The sequence below is a fragment of the Oryctolagus cuniculus genome, chromosome 21 (assembly GCF_051225735.1).
Source record: "Oryctolagus cuniculus isolate XC-2025 breed Fujian yellow rabbit chromosome 21, ASM5122573v1, whole genome shotgun sequence".
NCBI lineage: Eukaryota > Metazoa > Chordata > Mammalia > Lagomorpha > Leporidae > Oryctolagus > Oryctolagus cuniculus.
Window position 1 is genome coordinate 9,733,296 of NC_142887.1, and position 20,887 is coordinate 9,754,182.

The following is a 20,887-nucleotide window of genomic DNA, read 5'->3' on the forward strand; positions in this document are numbered from 1 at the left end:
CCACAGAGAGCCCAAGGCAGGCGGCCAGGCCAGAGAACACACGTGGCAGTTTTCGCCTTCCGTGGACGTGGTCAAAGGGTGGAGCATGGCAGGGCAGGCCCCACCTGTCTCAGCACTGCCTGTTGTTGAATTTTGCAAGTCTGCAGAGTGGAGAAACCAGCTCCACTTCCGATCCAGCTCCCAGCTAGCGCACCTGGGAAAGTGACAGAAGATCTCCACGTGGGAGACCAGGACGAAGCTCCCGGCTCCTTCCTGGCTTCCGCCTGGCCCAGCCACGGCCATGGTGGCCATTTGGGGAGCGAACCAGCGGATGAAAAACCTTTCTCTCCCCGCCTGGCTCTGTAACTCTGCCTTTTAAATAAACAAACAAGCCTTAAAAAATAAACACACACCCCCCCCCCGCAGCAGGTTCCTGGGCCCCAGCCCAGAGCTGGATGTGCATGTGGGGGAGGCCCCGGGGGCCCTGGAGCGCACTCCGAGAAGCCCTGAGTGCTGGGGTAATGCCAGCTGCCTGCCAGCCCACGTGCCGCATTCAAACAGCGGGCCTGGCTGGGGCGTCGGCTGGGGCCTCACCTGCTTCTGTCCTCGCAGTAGCGAAAGATGGCCTCTTTGGTGATGCGCCTGTTGGACCTCCTCATCTCGGTCAGCACGGCGGTCATCCAGTCCTCCACGCGGCCCTCGGCCCGCACGATCTTCCCAAACTCCATCACTTCCCCTTCGGCCGAGATCATGGCGCTCACCAGCTTCTCGCCGCCGTCCCCGTCGCTGAACCGCAGCATGGCTATGTTGTCGTACATCTGCAACAGCAGCCGGGCGGGTGGGCGGTGTGGGCACGCAGGGGCCGGGCCAGCACTCCTTCCCCACACGGGGGCTCCAGGGCACAGACCCCCGGTAGATTCACGAGGAGAGGAGAAGCCTGCACGGCCTGTACCCGCTGGACACAGAGCAGGCGGGCGGGGCAGGGTCAGAGACCTGGGGGTGGGACTTGCAGCCCCCCCCGGCCCCCCACCGCCCCCCACCAGCGCAGGCCAGGAGCACTGGATGCAACCCCGTGGGGCAGACGCAGGGACTCCTGCCAGCACAGGAAGGGGCCTGCAGACCCACATCGTGACTCTGCTGCTCAGATCAGAAAGAGACGAGAGGGGCAGGCCCAGGGGCACAGCAGAGCACTGCCTGCAGGGATAGCATCCCATGTGGGCGCCCGCACAAGTCCCGGCTGCTCCACTTCTGATCCAGCTCCCTGCTGACGCGCCTGGGAGAGCAGCGGAAGATGGACAAGTGCTTAGGCCCCTGCACCCCCACGGGAGACCAGGATGGAGCTCCTGGCTCCTGGCTTTGCCCTGCCCTGGCGACTGCAGGCATACGAGGGAGTGAACCAGCAAATGGGAGATTCCTCTCATGCATTCTCTCTCTCTCTCTCTGTCTTTCAAATACATAAAAATAAATGTAAAAATTTTAAAAGAATGGAAGCTTCCCCTTCGAGAAAGGGAAACACGCGTGCTTCTGGAAGGAACTCTGTGTCCCCGAGAGGGGAGGTGTGGACAGAGCTTGGTCCCCACGCTGGGCTTACGTGGCCCTGAGGAATTGCTGGACGACCCTGGTCTCGGCTGGGGGAGATCTGGCCCCGCGGGGACTCTTCCGTTTGTCCTCACCGAGGAGGAGATGGCCTGAGGCAGGTACGGGCCGGGAGCACGGCCAACAGCCCCCAGTGCACGGGATGCGCCAGCCGGCTCACCCAGCCTGGCGCCAGCAGTGCCACGGCCCAGGGGCCAGCTGCAGAGCCCACGGGGGCGTCACCCGCTCCCTGCCCAAGGGCGGGTCTGCTCTGATGTCTCCGGCCCCTGTTCTGCTGGCTCAGGCAACCGTTTAAAAGTGATTTGAAAACACAAAACTCGCCTGTGGGAGCGGGCGCCCGGCCTGGCAGTGACAGCGCCACGTGGGACGCCCACACCCCGTATCAGAGCGCCGGGGCTCCAGGCTCAGCCTGACTCCGGACCCAGCTCCCTGCTCCCGCGGACCCGGGGAGGCAGCAGGTGATGGCCGTGTGGGAGACCCAGAAGCTCTGGGGAGTGAGCCCGTGGATGGAAAGTGTCCGTCCTTCTGTCTGTCTCTTCAGCTCTCTGAGTAGCTCTTTCAAATAAGTAAATAAATCTTAAAAAAAAAAAAAAAAAAACTGCAGCAGCCTTTCATGGTCTCTGTTTGTTTGTTGTTAATTATTGGGAGGCAGAGACAGAGCTGGCGAGTGCTCCTCTCTGCTGGCTCTCTCCCCTGATGTCCACCATGCCGGGCTGGACCGGCCCAGACCCACGAGTCAGGAACCTAATCCAAGCCTCCCACGTGGGTGGCAGGGACCCCACTGCTTGCACCATCACCATGGCCCCCCCAGGGGGTGCATCAGCAGGAAGGTGGGGTCAGGAGCTGGAGGCCGGTGTCCAATGTGGGACGTGGGCGCCTTCCCCACAGCCACCACCGCACAGCTTCAACCTGCAGGCCACGGCTCACAGCGGAAGGACAGGCGGGGGCCACAGCAGGAGGATGGGCAGGGGAGGACGGGGAGAGGGCAGCGGGAGAACGGGCCGGGGGTATGGCAGGACGACGGAGGACAGACGGGGGCACAGCAGGAGGACGGGTGGGGGTCATGGCGGGAGGACGGATGGGGGCACAGGGGAGGACGGACTGGAGGAGCGGGATGATGGGCGGGGAGGATGCGAAGGGGGCACAGGTGGCGGGGGGGGGGGAATGGAGGGGGAGAAGGGGCGGGGCGGGGGCGGGGCCGACCTTGATCATGTGCTCCTGCACGCAGAGCGGGTCGCTGCTGCCCAGGATGCTGAGCAGCTCGTCGTCGGAGATGAAGAAGAAGCGGGGGAAGGCGTTCCTCTTGGTGTCCAGGTAGTCGTTGAGGCTCTTCTGGCACCGCTCCAGCCCCTCGGCGATGTGCTGCAGGTCACTCAGGCGGTTCGGGGCCTCGCAGCACCGCTTGATCACCGGGTCCTTCAGGGTCTCGCTCATGATCTGGCCAGGGCGAGGAGACGGCGTCAGTCACCACGGCACGGGCCCCGGCGGGCGCAAAGCTGGCCCAGGGCCCGGCGCCACAGCCAGGTGGGCCACGGGCGGAGCCCGTCAAGCTCTTTTTGGAAAAACAAATATTTTATTTGAAAGGCAGAGAGAGAGAGAGTCTTCCGTCTGCTTGTTGACTCCCCAAATGGCTACAGAAGCCAGGGCTCGCTCAGGCCAAAAGCAGGAGCCAGGAGCTCCATCCAGGTCTCCCACGGCGGGGCAGGGGCCCAAGGCCTTGGGCCATCTTCCACTGCTCTCCCAGGCCACAGCAGGGAGCTGGGTCAGAAACAGAGCAGCCGGGACGCGCACTGGTGCTCACGCGGGGTGCCGGCACTGCAGGCGGCAGCTTTACCCGCTACGCCACAGCGCCGGCCCCGGGGCCACCAGATTCTTAAACAGCATCTTCCAGCTCCACAGAACTCTGGCTGCCGCTGTCTCCTTCCACCTTCTCTGGAGGGCCGGCCTCAGGCTCGCCGCTGTGCCCTATGCGCCCGCCGGCAGCAGGCTGACACGGAGCAGCCCCTCACCACCACCACCACCCCCCACCCGTCAGCGCTTCCTGACTGGAGGGAGCCGGCAACGCCACCGCACACCGTCTGCACACGGAGAACACTCCCTGCCGCTCCCCGTGCGGCAAACGCAGAGCGAGCGACAGCCCTGGTGCCCATCCAGCGCCAGGGAGGCGGGCACTTCTCCAGCTGCCCGTGTATCCAAGTGTGCCCAAGACGGCGTGAGGAGCGCTCACTGTGCCGTGAGATCATCGTGTGTGTGTGTGTGTATTTATTTATTTACCTATATATTTATATAGCGATCGATATTCTGGAAACACACGAGCTCAACTGTGTGGCATCTGGGGGTGGCACTGGGTGCAGCAGTGGGGGAGGGACATCCACAGGTTCAAGTCCCAGCTCTGCTTCTGGTGCAGCCTCCTGCTCACGGGCACCCTGGGAGGCAGCAGGTGCAGCTCAAGTGCTGGCCCTGCACCACGTGGGAGACCCGGATGGAGCTCCTGGCTCCAGCCTGGCCCAGCCCTGGCTGCTGTGAGCATTTGGGGAGTGAACCAGCAGGTGGAAGATCTCTCTCTCTCTCTCTCTCTCTCTCTCTCTCAGTATGCTTGTGTGTGTCTATCTTCCATGAGAAATGAAAATAAAGTAAAAATTTTTTTTTTTTATTTTTTTTTATTTTTGACAGGCAGAGTGGACAGTGAGAGAGAGAGACAGAGAGAGAAAGGTCTTCCTTTGCCGTTGGTTCACCCTCCAATGGCCGCCGCTGCAGCCGGCGCACCGCGCTGATCCTGGCAGGAGCCAGGAGCCAGGTGCTTTTCCTGGTCTCCCATGGGGTGCAGGGCCCAAGCACCTGGGCCATCCTCCACTGCACTCCCTGGCCATAGCAGAGAGCTGGCCTGGAAGAGGGGCAACCGGGACAGAATCCGGCGCCCCAACCGGGACTAGAACCCGGTGTGCCGGCGCCGCAAGGTGGAGGATTAGCCTATTGAGCCACGGCGCCGGCTAGTAAAAATTTTTTAAATAAAGTAAAATGGTCATCCTGAGCAGGAGGATTATGGGTATTTGTTCTTTGCTCCTTTTTTATAATTTTCAAATCCTTCTATAATGAATTTCAATAATTACCTTGTGTTTTTTAAAAAAACGTTTTTTAAAAAGAGCTTATGCAAAGGCTAAGAAAAAAAAATCACAAATTCCAGTGGACAAAAAGAACAGAGGGGCCATGGGGGGGGGGGGCTGGCTGTGTCCGGAGAGGAAGACTTCATGGCAAAGCCAAGCAGCACAGGGCTGTGCCGAGGGCAGCGGTGGGGACGGCAGCCCAGCCCCGCGCGCGTCTCCTGCGAGGACGTCTACCCGCGCCCCCTCCGCTGTGCGCCACGCCCGACTTCCAGCCCAGAAACAGCCAACACTGAGGCACAGCCCGCGCTGTCCTGAAGGCAAAGGACTCTGGGAAAACAGAGCCCCCACTCCTGGAGCACCGCCACTGCCACCACGTGTCACACTAAGCCCGCAACACCGCAGAAGCCAGGACCCACCCACCCCTCATGACACTGAGACCACGGCGTGTGAGCGAGTGCACCGTGGGAGTGCAGTGTAGACACCTGTGTGAGTGAGTGCACCGTGGGAGTGCAGTGTAGACACCTGTGTGAGTGTGTCACACCAAGCCCCGGAACACCATGGAAGCCAGGAGCCACCCACCCCTCATGACACTGAGACCATGGCGTGTGAGCGAGTGCACCGTGGGAGTGCAGTGTAGACACCTGTGTGAGCATGTGCACTGTTTGAGTGCAGTGTAGACATGTGTGTGAGTGTGTGCACCATGTGAGGGCAGGGTAGACACGTGTGTGAGCATGTGTAGCATGTGAGTGCAGAGTAGGGCCCACCCCCACCCCGCCCCACCGCGCAGGCGCCCGACCCCGCCCCACCGCGCAGGCGCCCGGCACTTGCCCTTCTAAACACCCTGTCGATGTTGTCGAACTTCTTGGCCTCGTCCGGGAGCTGAGACCGGATGTCTCCACCGATGAAGATGCTCTCCAGGTACATCCACTTCCTCTGAACCGACATCCAGACCTGCAGGGGACAGACGGGCATCAGCGGGTGCAGCACCCACACCGGGGCCGTGTGGACACCAGCGGGTGCAGCACCCACACTGGGGCCGTGTGGACGGGCACCAGCGGGTGCAGCACCCACACCGGGGCCGTGTGGACACCACCGGGTGCAGCACCCACACTGGGGCTGTGTGGACGGGCACCAGCGGGTGCAAACCCACAGCAGGGCTGTGTGGACGGGCACCAGCGGGTGCAAACCCACAGCAGGGCTGTGTGGACGGGCACCAGCGGGTGCAGCACCCACACCGGGGCCATGTGGACGAGCATCAGCGAGTACACCACGGACACCAGGGCCGTGTGGCAAAATCCCAGCGCTGGCACGCGCTCAGCTCCACGCGAGCCAGGGCTTTCCAGGGGTCGCCTGACCAACCCCTCTGTGCCAAGTACACCGTTGTCCCCATGTATCCACGGCACTGCTCTCCTTGGGCTCAGGTGTCCACGCTCACCCACGCCCACGAGGGTACAGGGCAACAAGGTGCTGAGAGAGCACAGCGGGCCGGCGCTAGGCTACCACCCGCAGCACCGGCATCCCCAGGTGCCGGTTTGAGTCCCAGCTGCTCCTTTTCTGATCCAGCTTCTTGCTAATGCACCTGGGAAAGCACCCCACGATGCCCCAAGCCCTTGGGCCCCTGCACCCACGTGGGAGACCTGGAAGAAGAGCCTGGCTCCTGGCTTCAGATCAGCCCAGCTCTGGCTGTTGTGGCCATCTGGGGAGTGAACCAGCAGATGGAAAACCTCTCTCTCTCTCTCTCTCTCTCTCCCTGTCTCTCTCTCTCCCTGTCTCTCTCTCTCTCTCTCTCTCTCTCTCTCTCTCCCTGTCTCTAACTCTGCCTCTCAAATAAATAAATAAATAATGTCTTTTTTTAAAAAAGAAAGAAGTTAACATCCACCACAGTTCTATGTGTGCACAGGAAGAAACACAGCACACGGCGGGGTCGGCTCTCTCCATGGCTATGGGCGGCCGTGGGAAGCCCAGAACGCATCCCCTGTGGGCAGGGAGTGGGAGACGTGGAAGACTGCTGCAGACGCCTGCCCACGTGTGGCGACATTCACGGCCCCTTCCAGCCCAGCACAGGGATGAGCCTGCTGGGAGCCCGGGAGCCGTGGCTACCACAGACAGGCCGGGCAGAAGCCCACGCAAAACCCAAGCGGCGTTCCCTCCACTCAGCAACCCCAGCCTGAGGGATGCACGCAGCAGAACCGAAAACAGGGACTCCAACAAGCAGCCGGACACGGAGGCGACAGCAGCCAAAGGTGGCACTCGCCTGCCACCAACCAATGACGGGACCAACGAGACACGTGCCACCCGTCCCGCGGGATCTCACGGCGCCACGGACAACGCAGCAGGGAGGGGCCCTGGAAGCACTGTGCTAACGGGCGCCAGACAGAAGGGACCACGCATCGGTGGCTCCACCCGTGGCAAATGCACAGAGAAGGAACAGACTGGTGCTTGCCGGGGAACCGGGTCTCCTTCTGATCCGTGAGAATGTTCTGGAGCTGGACAGAGACGGTGGTCGCCCAGTGTGAGTGTGCCGAATACCACCGAACGGGGCACCTGAGCCTGGCTGCAGTCTATGGCGAGTACATTTCACACGGGCAAAAAAGCCTTCTCAACTGAGCAGGAAGACAAACAGCGGCACGTCTGCTAAGAGCTTCCGCTGATAGACAGGACCTCACCAGCACACCAGCATCACCACGGAGAGCCCGGCATGTTGGGAGGCCCGGCCTGGGCCCGACGCCCAGCCCAAGCTCAAGCTGTGCCCGGGAGCAAGGTGCTTGCCTGTGGCCTGTGCGGGGGAGAGACAGCCACACAAAGGTGGTGAAGGCGCCTGGGCTGCTCCCAGGTGGCTGGACTCGCCTTGTCCACCAGTGAGGACAGCCCCAAACCACCCAATACGGTAAGAGCTTGTCCGGCGCAGCCCCGTGTGGCAGGCCAGGTTGCAGACTGCAACACCGAATGACAATACGAGGCAAGCAGAAGAAAATGTACGTGAGGTGAACCTCAAAAGCCAACGTCACACAAGCCAGAGACAGCAGATGTAAAGGAGGGGGTGGATTCTGACCTCAGAAATATAAAGTAGAGAGAATCAGAGAGAAGAAACTACAGTGCATGTTCACAATTCTCAGTGTGATTTTAAATGAGACAAAAGCATCCTTGCGACAAGAACAGAACAGCACTAAACAAGAGCAGGATGTGTGAGAAAGAAGCCATGGGACTTTCTGAAATAAAAAATACTAACCAAATGTAGTCTGGGGTGACCCTGCGCCTGGTGGGCGCCCGTCTGCCCAGCCCATGCAGGCGGCTAACCTGACTGCTGGCGGGCGGCAGGAGCCCCAGGCCCACCTCCCCGACCCCGCCTCCTGCTGAAGAGATCAGGGAAAGCGCTCCCGGGTGTGGCCAGGCCCCTCAGGAGGGCTCCGTAGGCTCCGTGACCCGCCAGCTGATGGAGAAGCTCGCGGCGCCAGTGTCGGCTCTCTCCTGTGCAATCAGTGTTGCCCTGAACTAGCGACGCCCCCTCCGCCTGCCCTTCAAAAGGTGTGCTTGCTCGTTAATAAAGGGACACGTTTACCAGCACTTGTCTCCGGCGCTTCCTGTCGAGAACGCCGTTGCCCCACCCATGCCAACAGTGCGTGGGCCTCGCAGGACAGGCCCACAGCAGTCATTGCAATTAAAAAAATAAATAAATAAAATAAAACCACCTCGGTCACCCATCCGCTTCCCCAGAAGAGAACGCGGGAACGGAGCCGCTCCGGCACAGCGCGTGCGGGCCGAGCTGCGCCCGCACTGCCTCTCACCTCGATGACCTCGCCGATGAGCGAGAGGCTCTTCTCCCACTTGTGCACGGCCTGCAGGAAGGGGCCCACGAATCTGCTCCCCGAGATGCTCTGCAGGTTCACGGTGTTGTCGTCCAGGCTCTGCACGATCTCCTCCACCGACCCCAGCACGTAGCCGCGCTCCTGCGTGCCCTTGTAGTACTTGACCACCGTGAACTTCATGTTTTCCCACGTGTCGAGGATTTCCTTCACGGCCTGCCCGGGGACAGACAGGACGACCAGGCCCGCTCGGGGACCCCAGCGCAGCCACTCCCACAGCCGCTCTGCGTTCTGGGGCAGGCGCTCCGGCACGGCCACCTGGCCTCGGTTACTCAGCATCTGCCGGGCTCCAGGTAAGCATGCTACACACGTGTCCTCGTTTATTTGGTCCCGGGACCGTGTTTGCAAACAGTGTGCATACAGGCATGTGTGTACCATGTGTGCATGTGTGTGTGATGTGCATGTGTTCACACCCATACGTTTATGGACATAAATGCATGTACGTGTGTGAGTGTGCATACATGCCTATGAGTGTGTGCACATGTGAGCCATGTGTGCATGTGTGTGATGTGCATGTGTTCACACCCATATGTTTATGGACATAAATGCATGTACATGTGTGCATGTGCATACATGCCCTTGAGTGTGTGCACATGTGAGCCATGTGTGCATGTGTGTGATGTGCGTGTGTTCACACCCATATGTTTATGGACATAAATGCATATGTGTGTGTGCGTGTGCATACATGCCTATGAGTGTGTGCACATGTGAGCCATGTGTGCATGTGTGTGATGTGCACGCATATGCATGGGTCTATGCACGTGTATGCATGCATGTGCACGCCTGTGTCCGTGTGTGTGTGCATGTGCATACATGTCCATGGGTATGTGCATGTATGTGTGTGCAGGTACATGGACGTGTGCCTATGTGTATACCATGTGGGCTTGTGCACGTGTGTGTACTATCTGTACACATGCATGTGCACTTACACGTGTGCGCACACTTTAAAACAGGGAAGAACATGTGCTAACACATAACCACAGGTATCTTCAGGAGGCCGGATTACACGTGGTTTGTTCATTCCTGCTGCTCTGGGCCAGGACCACCCACCACTTCCGTAGCAAACAAAGCCATCATTAGCAAAGACCGGAAGTGTGCCTGAGGCAGCGGCAACGGCAGCTCCTCGTCCCTCAAACTCAACGCACACCGGGCACACACGCCTCGCCTCCGAACAAAGCCCGTCCGCCCCCACCCCCGCCCCGCCGGCGCACCTTCTCGATGGCCACCTCCTTGACGGCGGCCGTGACGATCTCCCCCAGGACGTCCGCGTGCCTGTGCAGCTCCATGGCGAACATGTTTTCCAAGGTGAACGTCTCCGTCATCTCAAAAAACACGCCCGTCTTCTCCATGAGCTCCTTCCAGTGCCTGCGGGGAGTCGGGCCCCCCTTTACAGAGGGGACAAACCCCGCCAGGCAAACCCCCGTGACGCAGCCGAGTTCTGAGATACGAGGACACCGCCAGCTCACACGCCCAGGCTGCCAGAGGGGAGCCCAGGACACGCCCTCCTGCAAGACACCGCCCTCGCACCGCTGCACGGCCTGACAGGGAAGCGCACCAGTGCGGGGCCGGCGCTGAGGCACAGCGGGTAAAGCCACCGCCTGCGGTGCCGGCAGCCCCACGTGGACGCCGGTTCACATCACAGCTGCTCCACTTCTGATCCAGCTCCCTGTCAAAGTGCCTGGGAAAGCAGCGGAAGATGCCCCAAGTCCCTGGGCCCCTGCACCCGCGTGGGAGACCTGAAGAAGCTCCTGGCCCCTGGCTTCAGCCTGGCTCAGCCGCGGCTCTAATGGCCATTTGGCGAGTGAACCAGTGAGTGGAAAATCTCTCTCTGTCTCTTCCTCTGTCTATAAAACTCGGCTTTTCAAATAAGTAACTCTTTAAAAAAATTTTTTTTTATTCTTTTCATGTATCTGCTAGAAATTTGTAAATTACATGAGTTGGGTCCTCAAGAAGTTCATGAAAAACGTGTCTTATGAAAAAAACAGGCACAAACTTCAAACATTTCTTGTTCCACGGTGAGTGTGCGTCACAGCCCTGCCTTCCAGGAAACACCTGAACTGACCTCACGTGAGCGTCCCTCTGTGGATGGGGCCTGCGTGGGCCCCTTGCCGTTCTTCTGTTTTCCTTGCGAGTTTCCAAAAAAGACCCCCTCCCCGCGGGCAGTGGCAGCCGGGGTGCAGGAGCACGGTCTCCCACGTCATCACTGCCCCCACCCCACGGAGCTGCCCAAGCCTCGGCCATGCATCTAAGCAGAGGCGATGAGCGAGGGGCACGTTCCCCCACACACGCACACACGCACACGCACACGCATACATGCACACGGGCCGCAGCGGGGAGCACACACACACGCGCACAACCACACGGGCTGCAGCGGGGAGCTCACACACACACACACGCACATGTGCACACACACACGCACACCCACGCGGGCCACAGCGGGGAGCTCGCACACACACGCGGGCCATGGCGGTGAGCTCACACCTGTCTCTCAGCGCCTCGTGCTTCAGGTCCAGCAGCAGAGGGATGGAGTCCTTGAAGGCCTTCATCTTGGCCTCCAGGTGGAAGGCCACGGACAGGCCGCGCACCGACCGCGGCAGCTTCCTGAGCGCCTTGAAGAAGCCGTCGATGCCCTCCTGCAGGATCTGGACGTTCAGGTTGACCCAGAGCGCCTGCGACCACTCCTCCTTGGCGACCTGGAGAGGCGGGGGGGGGGGGGGGCGGCTCAGTCGGCAAGGCCACCTGGGGGGCACGGGGGCTGCGGGACAGCGACAGCCAGGTCCAGATGCCCGGCCACGCCCGGAAGTGCCAAAACACTCTGGCTGGGGGACCTGGACCTTGAACCAAACCACACCAGCTTCTGTGAGCCCTTCCAGAAGGGTCTGCAGGGCCCACTCCAGAAACACACATTCCCCTTCTAGACCTAAGTGAGGGGTGGGGACAGACAGAGGAGCTGCTGGGCTCCTCGTTCAGACGCCGGGACGGGTGCCGCTCCTCCCTGGTCACAGTAGCTGGGCGATGGCTGACCCGGCCACCAACCATGCCCGCGCGCCGGGGGGGGGGGCGCTCCACCCACGTGGCAATGTATGGGGGCAGCCCCAGGAGATGGCTGCACACTGGTGACTGGCGGTCACTTCTACACCTGGAGCCCTGGGCAGACCTCTCTCTGAGCCGCAGACGAGTGAGCACAGGTGCTCCAGTCTCTGAAACCCATGCTGGGGTCTGAGTGCCGTGGGCGGGTGGGAGGGATCCGGGCACGGCTGCTGGCGGAAGAATGGAACAGCCCCCTCCCCGTCCCCTACAGCCTCCTACCTCCACCCCCCGAGTGACACAGTCCCTGGCTCTTCACAGACGCTGGTGGGGGGAGGACAGAGGCAAGCGCAGGCTCAGTGCCCCCCACCCCCACCCCAGCTCTGGCCAGCATGGCAGGGGCCTGCAACGCACTAAGTCACTCTCCCAGTGAATGAATGAATGAATGAATGAGCGGTGGGAATTAGCACCGGGAACACAGAACTAAAGAGAGCCCTAGACGCCACGCTGTTCCCGGTTCACACACCTTATTTGCCCAGTTGTGGGGACTGCACGCGTGCCACACAGGATTAACCCTTCACCGTCTTGAGACGGGCAATTCCTTGCCGTCCGGCACTTTTCGGTGCTGGGCAGCTGTCACCACTCCCTAGCTCCAGAACTTTCCAACACCCCGGGTGGGGGGGGGAGCCTGAGGCCCACCAGCAACAACTGCAGCCCGCCCCCAGCCCTTCAAGGCTGCCTGCTGCTCCCGCATTCACCTTCAGGGACTCGTAGAGGTCGTAAATCATCCGCAGGCCGCTCATCTCCTTCTGCACCTTGAGCAGCTCCGGGTACATGGTGATGGGGAGGTCGAACAGCTTCTCCGCGTTGGCCAGCTGCTGGCGGCTCCTCTCGTGCTTGGCCAGCTCTCTCTCGAAGCTGCCCAGGAGCTCCACTCCTGGAGAACACAGGGACGGTGACTCACCAGACCTGAAGGCCTACAAGGCTGGGGGACAGAGGACCAGCGGTGCGCGTGCACTGTCCCTGCAGCCACACGCAGAAGCACTGACTGCATCGCAGCCAAAGCCAAAGCACCGATCGCACCTGCAGCTGGCAGGGGAGGGCCTGTCGATTCTCACCCCCAGAGCGGTCGAGAACGGAGCTTACGTTAAGGGGACGCGCTCTGGCCCTCGCGGTGGTCTGCGTCCCCAGCCTTGCTGCCCCTGGAGACCTCCAGGGCAGCGACGATGTCCCATGCACACTGCTGCTCCCAGTCCCCACGGCCACCCCCTCACGCCATCCCCGCCCACAGTCGCCACCCAAATGCCTTCCTTTGCAGTATCCCTAAAGGGACGCAATTGGTCCCCCCCCCTTTTTTTTTACTTGAAAGGCACAGAGAAAGGCAGACAGACACACACGTAGACAAAGAGATTTCCCTCCCACTGGTTCACTCCCTAAATGACCCCGACAGCCAGGGCTGCACCAGGCTGAAGCCGGGAGCCCAGAACTCAATCTGGGTCTCAGGCACCAAACACCCGCCCCCACCCCGCCCGTTTCTTCCGTGTCCCTGGCAGCCTTGAACTTGCTCCAGTCTCGTGGTATTTGCGGAGCTTTGTCTAGAAGATTCTCAGTGTTTTTCTTGTCACCCTTTTCTTCTGTTATTTGAAGGGCAGGGCAAACAGGAAGTGGCCAGGGTCCAAGCCCAGGAATGAACGTGAGTGTGTGCGGAGTGAGGTGGGCAGGAAGCAGGACGGGGACAGGGGTGGACCTCTGAGCAGCCCCGCCCACCGCACCTGTCTCAGTGCCTCCACACAGCAGGTCCACAGATGCAACCTCCAAAATCGTCCACGGAAACAGCAGTTAAGGAAGAAAGACACTTAAGCCATGTCTCAATGGCCACTTCCCATAAACCCCTGCAGCGAAACCTTGTCTGGGGCCAGGACAGGGCGCAGTGGGTTAAGACACCGCCTGTGCCGCCCGCATCCCATGTGGGTACCGACTTGAGTCCTGGCTGCTCCACTTCTCATCCAGATCCCTGCAGATGTGCCTGGGAAAGCATCGGAAGCAGGGCCGAGTACCTGGGCCCCTGCACCCACATGGGAGACCCAAACCGAGTTCCAGGCTCCTGGCTTCAGCCTGGCCCAGCCCTGGCCATTGTGGCCATCTGCGGAGTGGACCGGCAGATTAAAGAGCGACACCCTTCTCTCTCTCTCCTGCCCCACCCTGTAACTCTGCCTTTCATATAAATAAAATAAATCTTGAAAAGAAAAAAAAAAGAACATACATCATCCAACAGCCCCATAAAATCGACGGTGCCATTCCTACCTTTATCAAGGTCCTCACCAACAGACCCGGGGCCTTCGCTGTAAAAACTCTTGGCAAACTGCTCTATCTGGTGTCTGTAGTTCATGATTTCGCCGCGAGTAATCTGACAACGACACGGGGGTGTCGGCCCAGCCACGCACGGCTCAGCCACGCTCGGCCCGCCCAGGGGCTACGCGGGGAAGGTACCTCCGTGAAGGTTCTCTTTATGCCCCCAAGCGCGTGCTCCACGTTCTCGGAATCGGTGAACAGATTCAGCCACGTGCTCTCCAGCCTCTCCACGAGCTCCCGCTCTGCCTCGGTCGGCTAGGTTCCAAACGGTAGAGCGAACAACCCGTCACCACCAGCCCAGAAACGACGCTTCTGGTCAGCGTTCTGCCCTGCGTCTGAAGGACTTTGCCTTCCACAACACAGCCTAGGTCGTTCGAACCCACTTAAAGAAAAAAAAGCTACCTGAAATGTTAATATTGCATTTTATAATTAAAATAATAAAAAGTTTTAATTTTTTTATAAAATGAATTTTAGAGATAAAGAGATGACCCAGAAAGCCCTGCTTAAACCGAAGCCCAGCTTCAGATCAACTTAATCGGATTAGAATAGGTCAGTTTTGCAGGCTGGCGCTGTGGTGCAGCGAGGCACCTGTTCAAGCCCCCGGCTACTCCACTTCTGATCCGGTTTCTTGCCAATGTGCCTGGAAAAGCAACGGAAGACGGCTCGAGCACTTGGGCCCCTGCCACCCATGTGGGACACCCGGATGGAGCACAGTTATTTTTTCTTTCTAACACACACCAGGACGGCCGTGGAAGACGCCCAAGTGCTTGGGGCCCTGCGGCCCACGTGGGCAACCAGGATGGAGTTCCCGGCTCCTGGTTTCAGCCTGGCCCAGACCTGGCTATTGTAGGCATTGGGGAAGTGAACCGGCATATGGATGATCTCTCTCTCCTCTCTCCCTCCCTCTCTCTCTCTCTCTCTCATTGACCAAGGAGAAACAAAGACTATCAATCTAGAGCTGCATAGAATTTACGTGTCAGCACTCAAGTTGCTGAGCTGCTTCAAACTCCAGCACCCCTAGAGGCCTCGTGGTGAGGGAGCAGCGGCCTGGCTTGAAAGCTGAAGACCTCCCATCAGACAACCGTGCAGGATACAAAACCCCACCCCCACCCCAAACCCAGCTGTGGACTCTGAGCTCCTTGCAATCCATGTCAATAAAAACAAGGACGGGCCGGCTGGATCATCTGCCAGTTTCCTTTGTCATCTCGCGTCTCTCTCCTCTGTCTACAACTCTGCCTTCCAATAAGTAAATAAATCTTTCATTAAAAAAAAAAAAAAGAACAAGAGGTTGGAGAAGAGGAGGAGGAAGAAGGGAAGACAAGACTGGAGGAGGAGGAGGAGGAGGGAAAGAAAAGGGGAAGTAGAATTTGTGCAGGTACCGACTGCTCTACAAAAATACCACTCAAACACGCACATCGGGAAGCAACCTGAGCTCTTGTCACTGTGACTGCGGGGTCGCCACACACGCATGTCCTGTTACAGGCGGCCGCACGCCTGAGCAGCGCCCCCAGTGGGGGCCTTGGCCGCCCACGCCCTGGCGCCGACTCACCAGGATGTTGTACATGGCCATGGTCCGGTACCGCTCCTGCACGTCCCTGTATCTCAGCTCCATGACCAAGGACTTGCTTCTGATTTCGGCAATTGTGGCGAGCACAAACTTGAGGTCTTCCAGAGTGTTGGGGCTCTTCTTCAGGTTTTTGGCCAAGTGCTGGAAGGCGAAGTTCAAAGGACACAAAAGGGACAGAGAAAACTCAGCCAGGCCGCCTCCTCGGCCAGACGCCCCGGTGCTGCCGCGCCCGGCGCCCGGGTACCTCCATCTCCTCGTGCAGGCTGTGCAGCTCCTCTCGGGCCGAGTCGTTGAGGAGCCGGCCGAGGGAGATGACCCAGGACTTGGCGTTCTCCTGCACGGTGCTGGCCAGGGGCCCCAGCTGCAGCCTGACGCAGTGCTCGTCCTTGGTCAGGGGGTGGCGCATGACCTCGGAGGCGATCTTGGAGTAGAACTGCAGCTTCTCGTCGTACAGCACGCAGGCTGGCTTCCTGGCCGCAAACTTCTCCATCACGATGGCCTTGTCCAGCTTCCAGAGCGGCCGGTACCGCTTCCACTTCTGCAGGTACTTCATGAGGTTGACCAGGAGCCTGTGCACGTTCTGGGGGATCATGACCGCCTGCTCGATTATCTGCGGGTTCTGGGAGACATCGCTGTAGAAGCTTATGACGACCACTTCTTCCTCCTCGCCCTTCTGCGGAAGGCACTCGATGCAGCTGCCGTTCATCCATCGCACAAAATGCTGGAAAAGCAAAGACGGGGTGGGGGGCCTGCGTCCACCCCTCTGTCACTCAATCGCTAAGTCTCCCGAGTGCTGGAAAATCGCTGAATTGCTAAGACATCGTGCCGGACTGCAAAGCTGACCCCAGTCCTTGGTCCCCCCCGTCAACAGACGGACTTTTACTCCCCGGCCCAAGCTGGCCTCGGGACTGGACCTGACCAATGTGGCAGGAAGCAAGTGCTGAGCCCCTGGCCCGAGAAGGCCTGCAGCTGTCACCCTCTCTTGAAATCCTGCAACCACCAAGTGCAGGCACTGGAGCCAGCCTGCCACGCTGAGAACTGAGAGCCCAGGCGCCCCGAAGGGCAGGACCAGGTCGCAAGGCAGGACGTGAAGGATTCCATCTTGGACCTGCCGAGTCCAACGTCCCAGGGGAGACAGCAAGTTGGCAGAGGTGTAGAAAAACGTGAGTGACAGACAGCTCAGAGCTGGGGTCGTCCCTGTGATAAAAAGCCACAGGAGGGGCCGGCACGGTGGCACAGCAGGGCAAGCCACCACCTGCAACACCAGCACCCTGTATCGGATGTCGGGTTCCAGTCCCAGCCGCTCCGCTTCCAATCCAGCCCCCTGCTAAGGCACCTGGGAAAGTGGGGGAGGACAGCCCGAGTGCTTGGGCCCCAGCACCCACGTGGGAGGCTCCTGGCTGTGGCAGCTATTCGGGGAGTGAGCCAGCGATTCCGTGTGCATGTCTCTCTCTCTCCCTCATCTCCCTCTGTCCCTCTACCTTTTAGATAAGCAAAATAAAAATTTTTTCTTCAGAAGCCACGGGACTGGTCACGATCAAGCAGAGGCCGACGGAAAGGGGCCGGGTCAAGCTTTGGGCCGCTCGTGGTTTCAGACCCGTGCAGGGGGCAGCGGGCAGACACAGGACCCGGCGGCCCCGGGCCCCCGCCCCGAGGAGCAGCGCCCCCACCTTGGTCATCTCCATGCAGCTCCGCACGCAGTGCACACACATCTTGTCGATCTCGTTGGCATTGGGGTGCAGGATGATCTCGGGGGCGGTCAGGATGGTCTCCGTTTGGAACAGGGGGACATTCCCAAGGATCAGAGAATTGAAGGACTGCAGATTCCTGGGGGAGGCAGACAAGAACGACCTGGACCTCGCGGGAGCCGGAGGACCTGCGGCAGACCCCAACGTGGGGCAGTGCCGCGGCCGCAGGTGGAAGGCTGCCAGCCAGAGGCGGCGGTATCCAACGCACGGGGCCATGTGCTCCGGGGTGTGTGTCCCAAACTTAGTCAAGCAGTGCATTTCCACTCTGGGGACCTCGACCACCTATCGGCTGGGGAATGAGTAAAAACGATGACCCAAAAGCCGCTCAACTCTGGCTCGGGAGGACAAACACTCGTCCTGTCAGCCGCTCTGTCCTCCCTGGCTGGAGCCCCGACCCCGTGACCCCCAGACCTGCTGCCCCCTTCCCTGCCCCGACCCCGTGACCCCCAGACCTGCTGCCCCCTTCCCCGTCCCGACCCCGTGACCCCCAGACCTGCTGCCCCTTCCCCGTCCTGACCCCGTGACCCCCAGATCTTCTGCCCCCTTCCCCGCCCCGACCCCATGACCCCCAGACATGCTGCCCCCCCCTTCCCCGTCCTGACCCCGTGACCCCCAGACCTGCTGCCCCCTTCCCCTGCCCCGACCCCATGACCCCCAGACCTGCTGCCCCCTTCCCCGTCCTGACCCCGTGACCCCCAGACCTGCTGCCCCTTCCCCTGCCCCGACCCCACGACCCCCAGACCTGCTGCCCTCTTTCCCGTCCTGACCCTGTGACCCCCAGACCTGCTGCCCCCCCTTCCCCGTCCCGACCCTGTGACCCCCAGACCTGCTGCCCTCTTTCCCGTCCTGACCCTGTGACCCCCAGACCTGCTGCCCCCCCTTCCCCGTCCCGACCCCGTGACCCCCAGACCTGCTGCCCCCTTTCCCGCCCCAACCCCGTGACCCCCAGACCTGCTGCCCCCTTCCCTGCCCTGACCCCGTGACCCCCAGACCTGCTGCCCCCTTTCCTGCCCCGACCCCGTGACCCCCAGACCTGCTGCCCCTTCCCCCGCCCTGACCCTGTGACCCCCAGACCTGCTGCCCCTTCCCCTGCCCCGACCCCGTGACCCCCAGACCTGCTGCCCCCTTCCCCTGCCCCGACCCCGTGACCCCCAGACCTGCTGCCCCTTCCCCATCCTGACCCCGTGACCCCCAGACCTGCTGCCCCTTCCCCCGTCCCGACCCCGTGACCCCCAGACCTGCTGCCCCTTCCCCATCCTGACCCCGTGACCCCCAGACCTGCTGCCCCTTCCCCTGCCCCGACCCCGTGACCCCCAGACCTGCTGCCCCCTTCCCCCGCCCCGACCCCATGACCCCCAGACCTGCTGCCCCTTCCCCTGCCCCGACCCCGTGACCCCCAGCACAGCCAGAGGGACTTGCCTGAAACCTGTGATCCCACCCCACACCCCCCCACTGGAAACACTCCCAATTCCCGTCGCTCTCAAAAATGAGAGAGAACTAAAGAAAAATACTTTCTCAGGAGGCTGAAGCCACGGGAGAAGTCCCTGGGTGGTGACATGAAGGCCACCCTGGATGCTCTGAGCATAAGAGCAGTGGTGGGGGCCGGCACTGTGGCATAGCAGGTAAAGCCGCCACCTGCAGTGCCGGCATCCCATATGGGCGCCAGTTCTAATCCCAGCTGCTCCTTTTCTGATCCAGCTCCCTGCTATGGCCTGATTAAGCAGTAGAAGATGGCCCCAAGTGCTTGGGCCCCTGCACCCATATGGGAGACCTGGAAGAAACTCCTGGCTCCTGGCTTCAGATCAGCCCAGCTCCAGCTGTTGCAGCTATCTGGGGAGTAAACCAGCAGATGGAAGACCCCTCTCTCTTTCTCTCTCTCTGCCTCTCTATAACTCTGCCTTTCAAATAAAAAAAAAAAAATCTTAAAAAAAAAAAAGCGCCGTGGTGATGGATTTCAAAGGCTGATTTCTCAGGTCACCCCTAAGCTGCCAGCCTGTGCCCCGGCACAGCTCAGGGGCCACCGCTGTGACCAAGTCCGGCTGCTCGGCCCAGCCGCTGGTCTTCCAGGCCGGGAGGGGGGCACGCGGGCTGCCTGGTGTGAAGCTGGCACACGACACACACGTGACGAGCACGCTCTCCAGGGGTCGCTCCAGACCAGCAGGAAGGGGGCAGGGCCACTCAGGCGGTGTGAGCGTGGTGCCCTCTGGGGCTCCGGCAAATACCGAGTGACAGCAACTCCCCACCACCAGGCGAGCACAGACACACGCGGCTTCCAGACGGCCGAGGTAGAGGTGGGGCCGAGCTCCCTGGTGGCCGTGTCCGGGGACCCCAGGGCCTCCCGAGAGCGTGCGCCCAAGGCCGGCGGCCAGGACACGGCGGGCAGAGGGCCCCACCTGAGCACGAGCTTCGTGAGCGCCTCGTAGATCTTGCTCTCCCAGTACTCGTAGTAGGCGGCCAGCTTGGGGGCCTTGCCTGTGTTGGTGTGGACCACCAGCCCCTCGACCTTGGTCAGCAGCGGCCCGATGGCCAGGTACCACCTCACCATGTGCTCCACGTCCTTGGCCCGCTCCCGCTCGATGTGCTCAAAGAACTCCTTCACACCTGCGGAGAAGGTCACGTCCAGACATCAGCCCCCGACCTTGACCCCGAAAGCAGAGGACGAGCCCACCCCCACCCCAGTGGTCAGGGCCTGGCGTGTGCACAGGGATGCCCGCCCAGGTATTCCACGCACGGACGGTGGCCTCGGATCCTGGGCAGCTTTGCCTCTCGACCACGCCTCGCTGCTTCAGGAAACCCGTGTGACTGCCTGGGTACCCACAACACGACCACCACACAGAAGAACTCTTTCTGACCCTCGGGCGTGGGATAGGACAGCGGCACCGTGGCAGCCAGGAGGACGCCTGCCTTCTCCCCACGCAGGCCCGGGCAGCCACACCCACCTGGGATGTCCTCCTCGCCCTTGGGCACCGGGTACTTGAAAAGATTGATGGACTCGATGAGCGTGAGCCTGGAGGAGATGTCGTCCGCGTTCTTGTGGATCTGGTGCACGAGGGACTCGAACTTCCCGATGGCCTGGCGGCACCGGGTGATGTAGTCGGCGATTCCTGCAGGGACACAGGCAGGGGCCGGGCTTCCGCTGCGTCTCCCCGGCGCTGCCCACAGCCCCGCAGGAGCCTTGGGCCCCAGTCAAGCCCCTGTCGAGCTGCTTCCAACTGTGCCACAGGCATGGTGGCGGTGTGCGGGGTAACACTCCGGGTGCTCCATCTACACGGCCCGCGGCCTGCCAGGGAGACAGCAAGCCTGGGGACGACACCCCCACAGCGAGGAATGGCCACCAGTCTCGCACTTTGTCCAAAAATCTCAAAACTGACCGCAGACTAAACTGGAAAACATGAAACTGGCATTTTCCGGGGGGAGGGGGAGTCTGAGAGGTAGGTGTAGGCAATACTGCTCAGCTTGACACCAAAATGGGAATCCAGGGGGGACAGGACCTCACCACGAGCCAAAACGTGTGCCCAGCAGGAGGCCCTGCCCAGTGGACAGAGATGCGGCACGGGCGGCAGGAGACGTCCACCAGCCGCTTCCCCAGCCGGGGCCCGGGAGAGGGGATGTGCGAGGAACTCTGAGAGTTCGGCAGCAGCAGTGCCAACG

General features: G+C 60.9%; 1 protein-coding gene across 1 annotated transcript in view; it reads right to left on the bottom strand.

The window, feature by feature from the left end:
• DNAH10 (dynein axonemal heavy chain 10) overlaps window positions 1-20,887 on the bottom strand; it is a 124,339-nt gene that overhangs the window by 70,892 nt on the left and 32,560 nt on the right. Inside the window, exons 17-30 of the mRNA XM_070066093.2 lie at window positions 20,176-20,340; window positions 19,630-19,837; window positions 17,159-17,315; window positions 15,733-16,209; window positions 15,471-15,629; window positions 14,060-14,176; window positions 13,874-13,976; window positions 12,328-12,506; window positions 11,024-11,235; window positions 9,754-9,907; window positions 8,465-8,698; window positions 5,508-5,630; window positions 2,779-3,012; window positions 574-797 (exon numbers count right to left, since the gene is read on the bottom strand). Coding sequence (XP_069922194.2) covers window positions 574-797; window positions 2,779-3,012; window positions 5,508-5,630; window positions 8,465-8,698; window positions 9,754-9,907; window positions 11,024-11,235; window positions 12,328-12,506; window positions 13,874-13,976; window positions 14,060-14,176; window positions 15,471-15,629; window positions 15,733-16,209; window positions 17,159-17,315; window positions 19,630-19,837; window positions 20,176-20,340 — 2,746 coding nt within the window. The remainder of the gene's footprint in view (window positions 1-573; window positions 798-2,778; window positions 3,013-5,507; window positions 5,631-8,464; window positions 8,699-9,753; window positions 9,908-11,023; window positions 11,236-12,327; window positions 12,507-13,873; window positions 13,977-14,059; window positions 14,177-15,470; window positions 15,630-15,732; window positions 16,210-17,158; window positions 17,316-19,629; window positions 19,838-20,175; window positions 20,341-20,887) is intronic.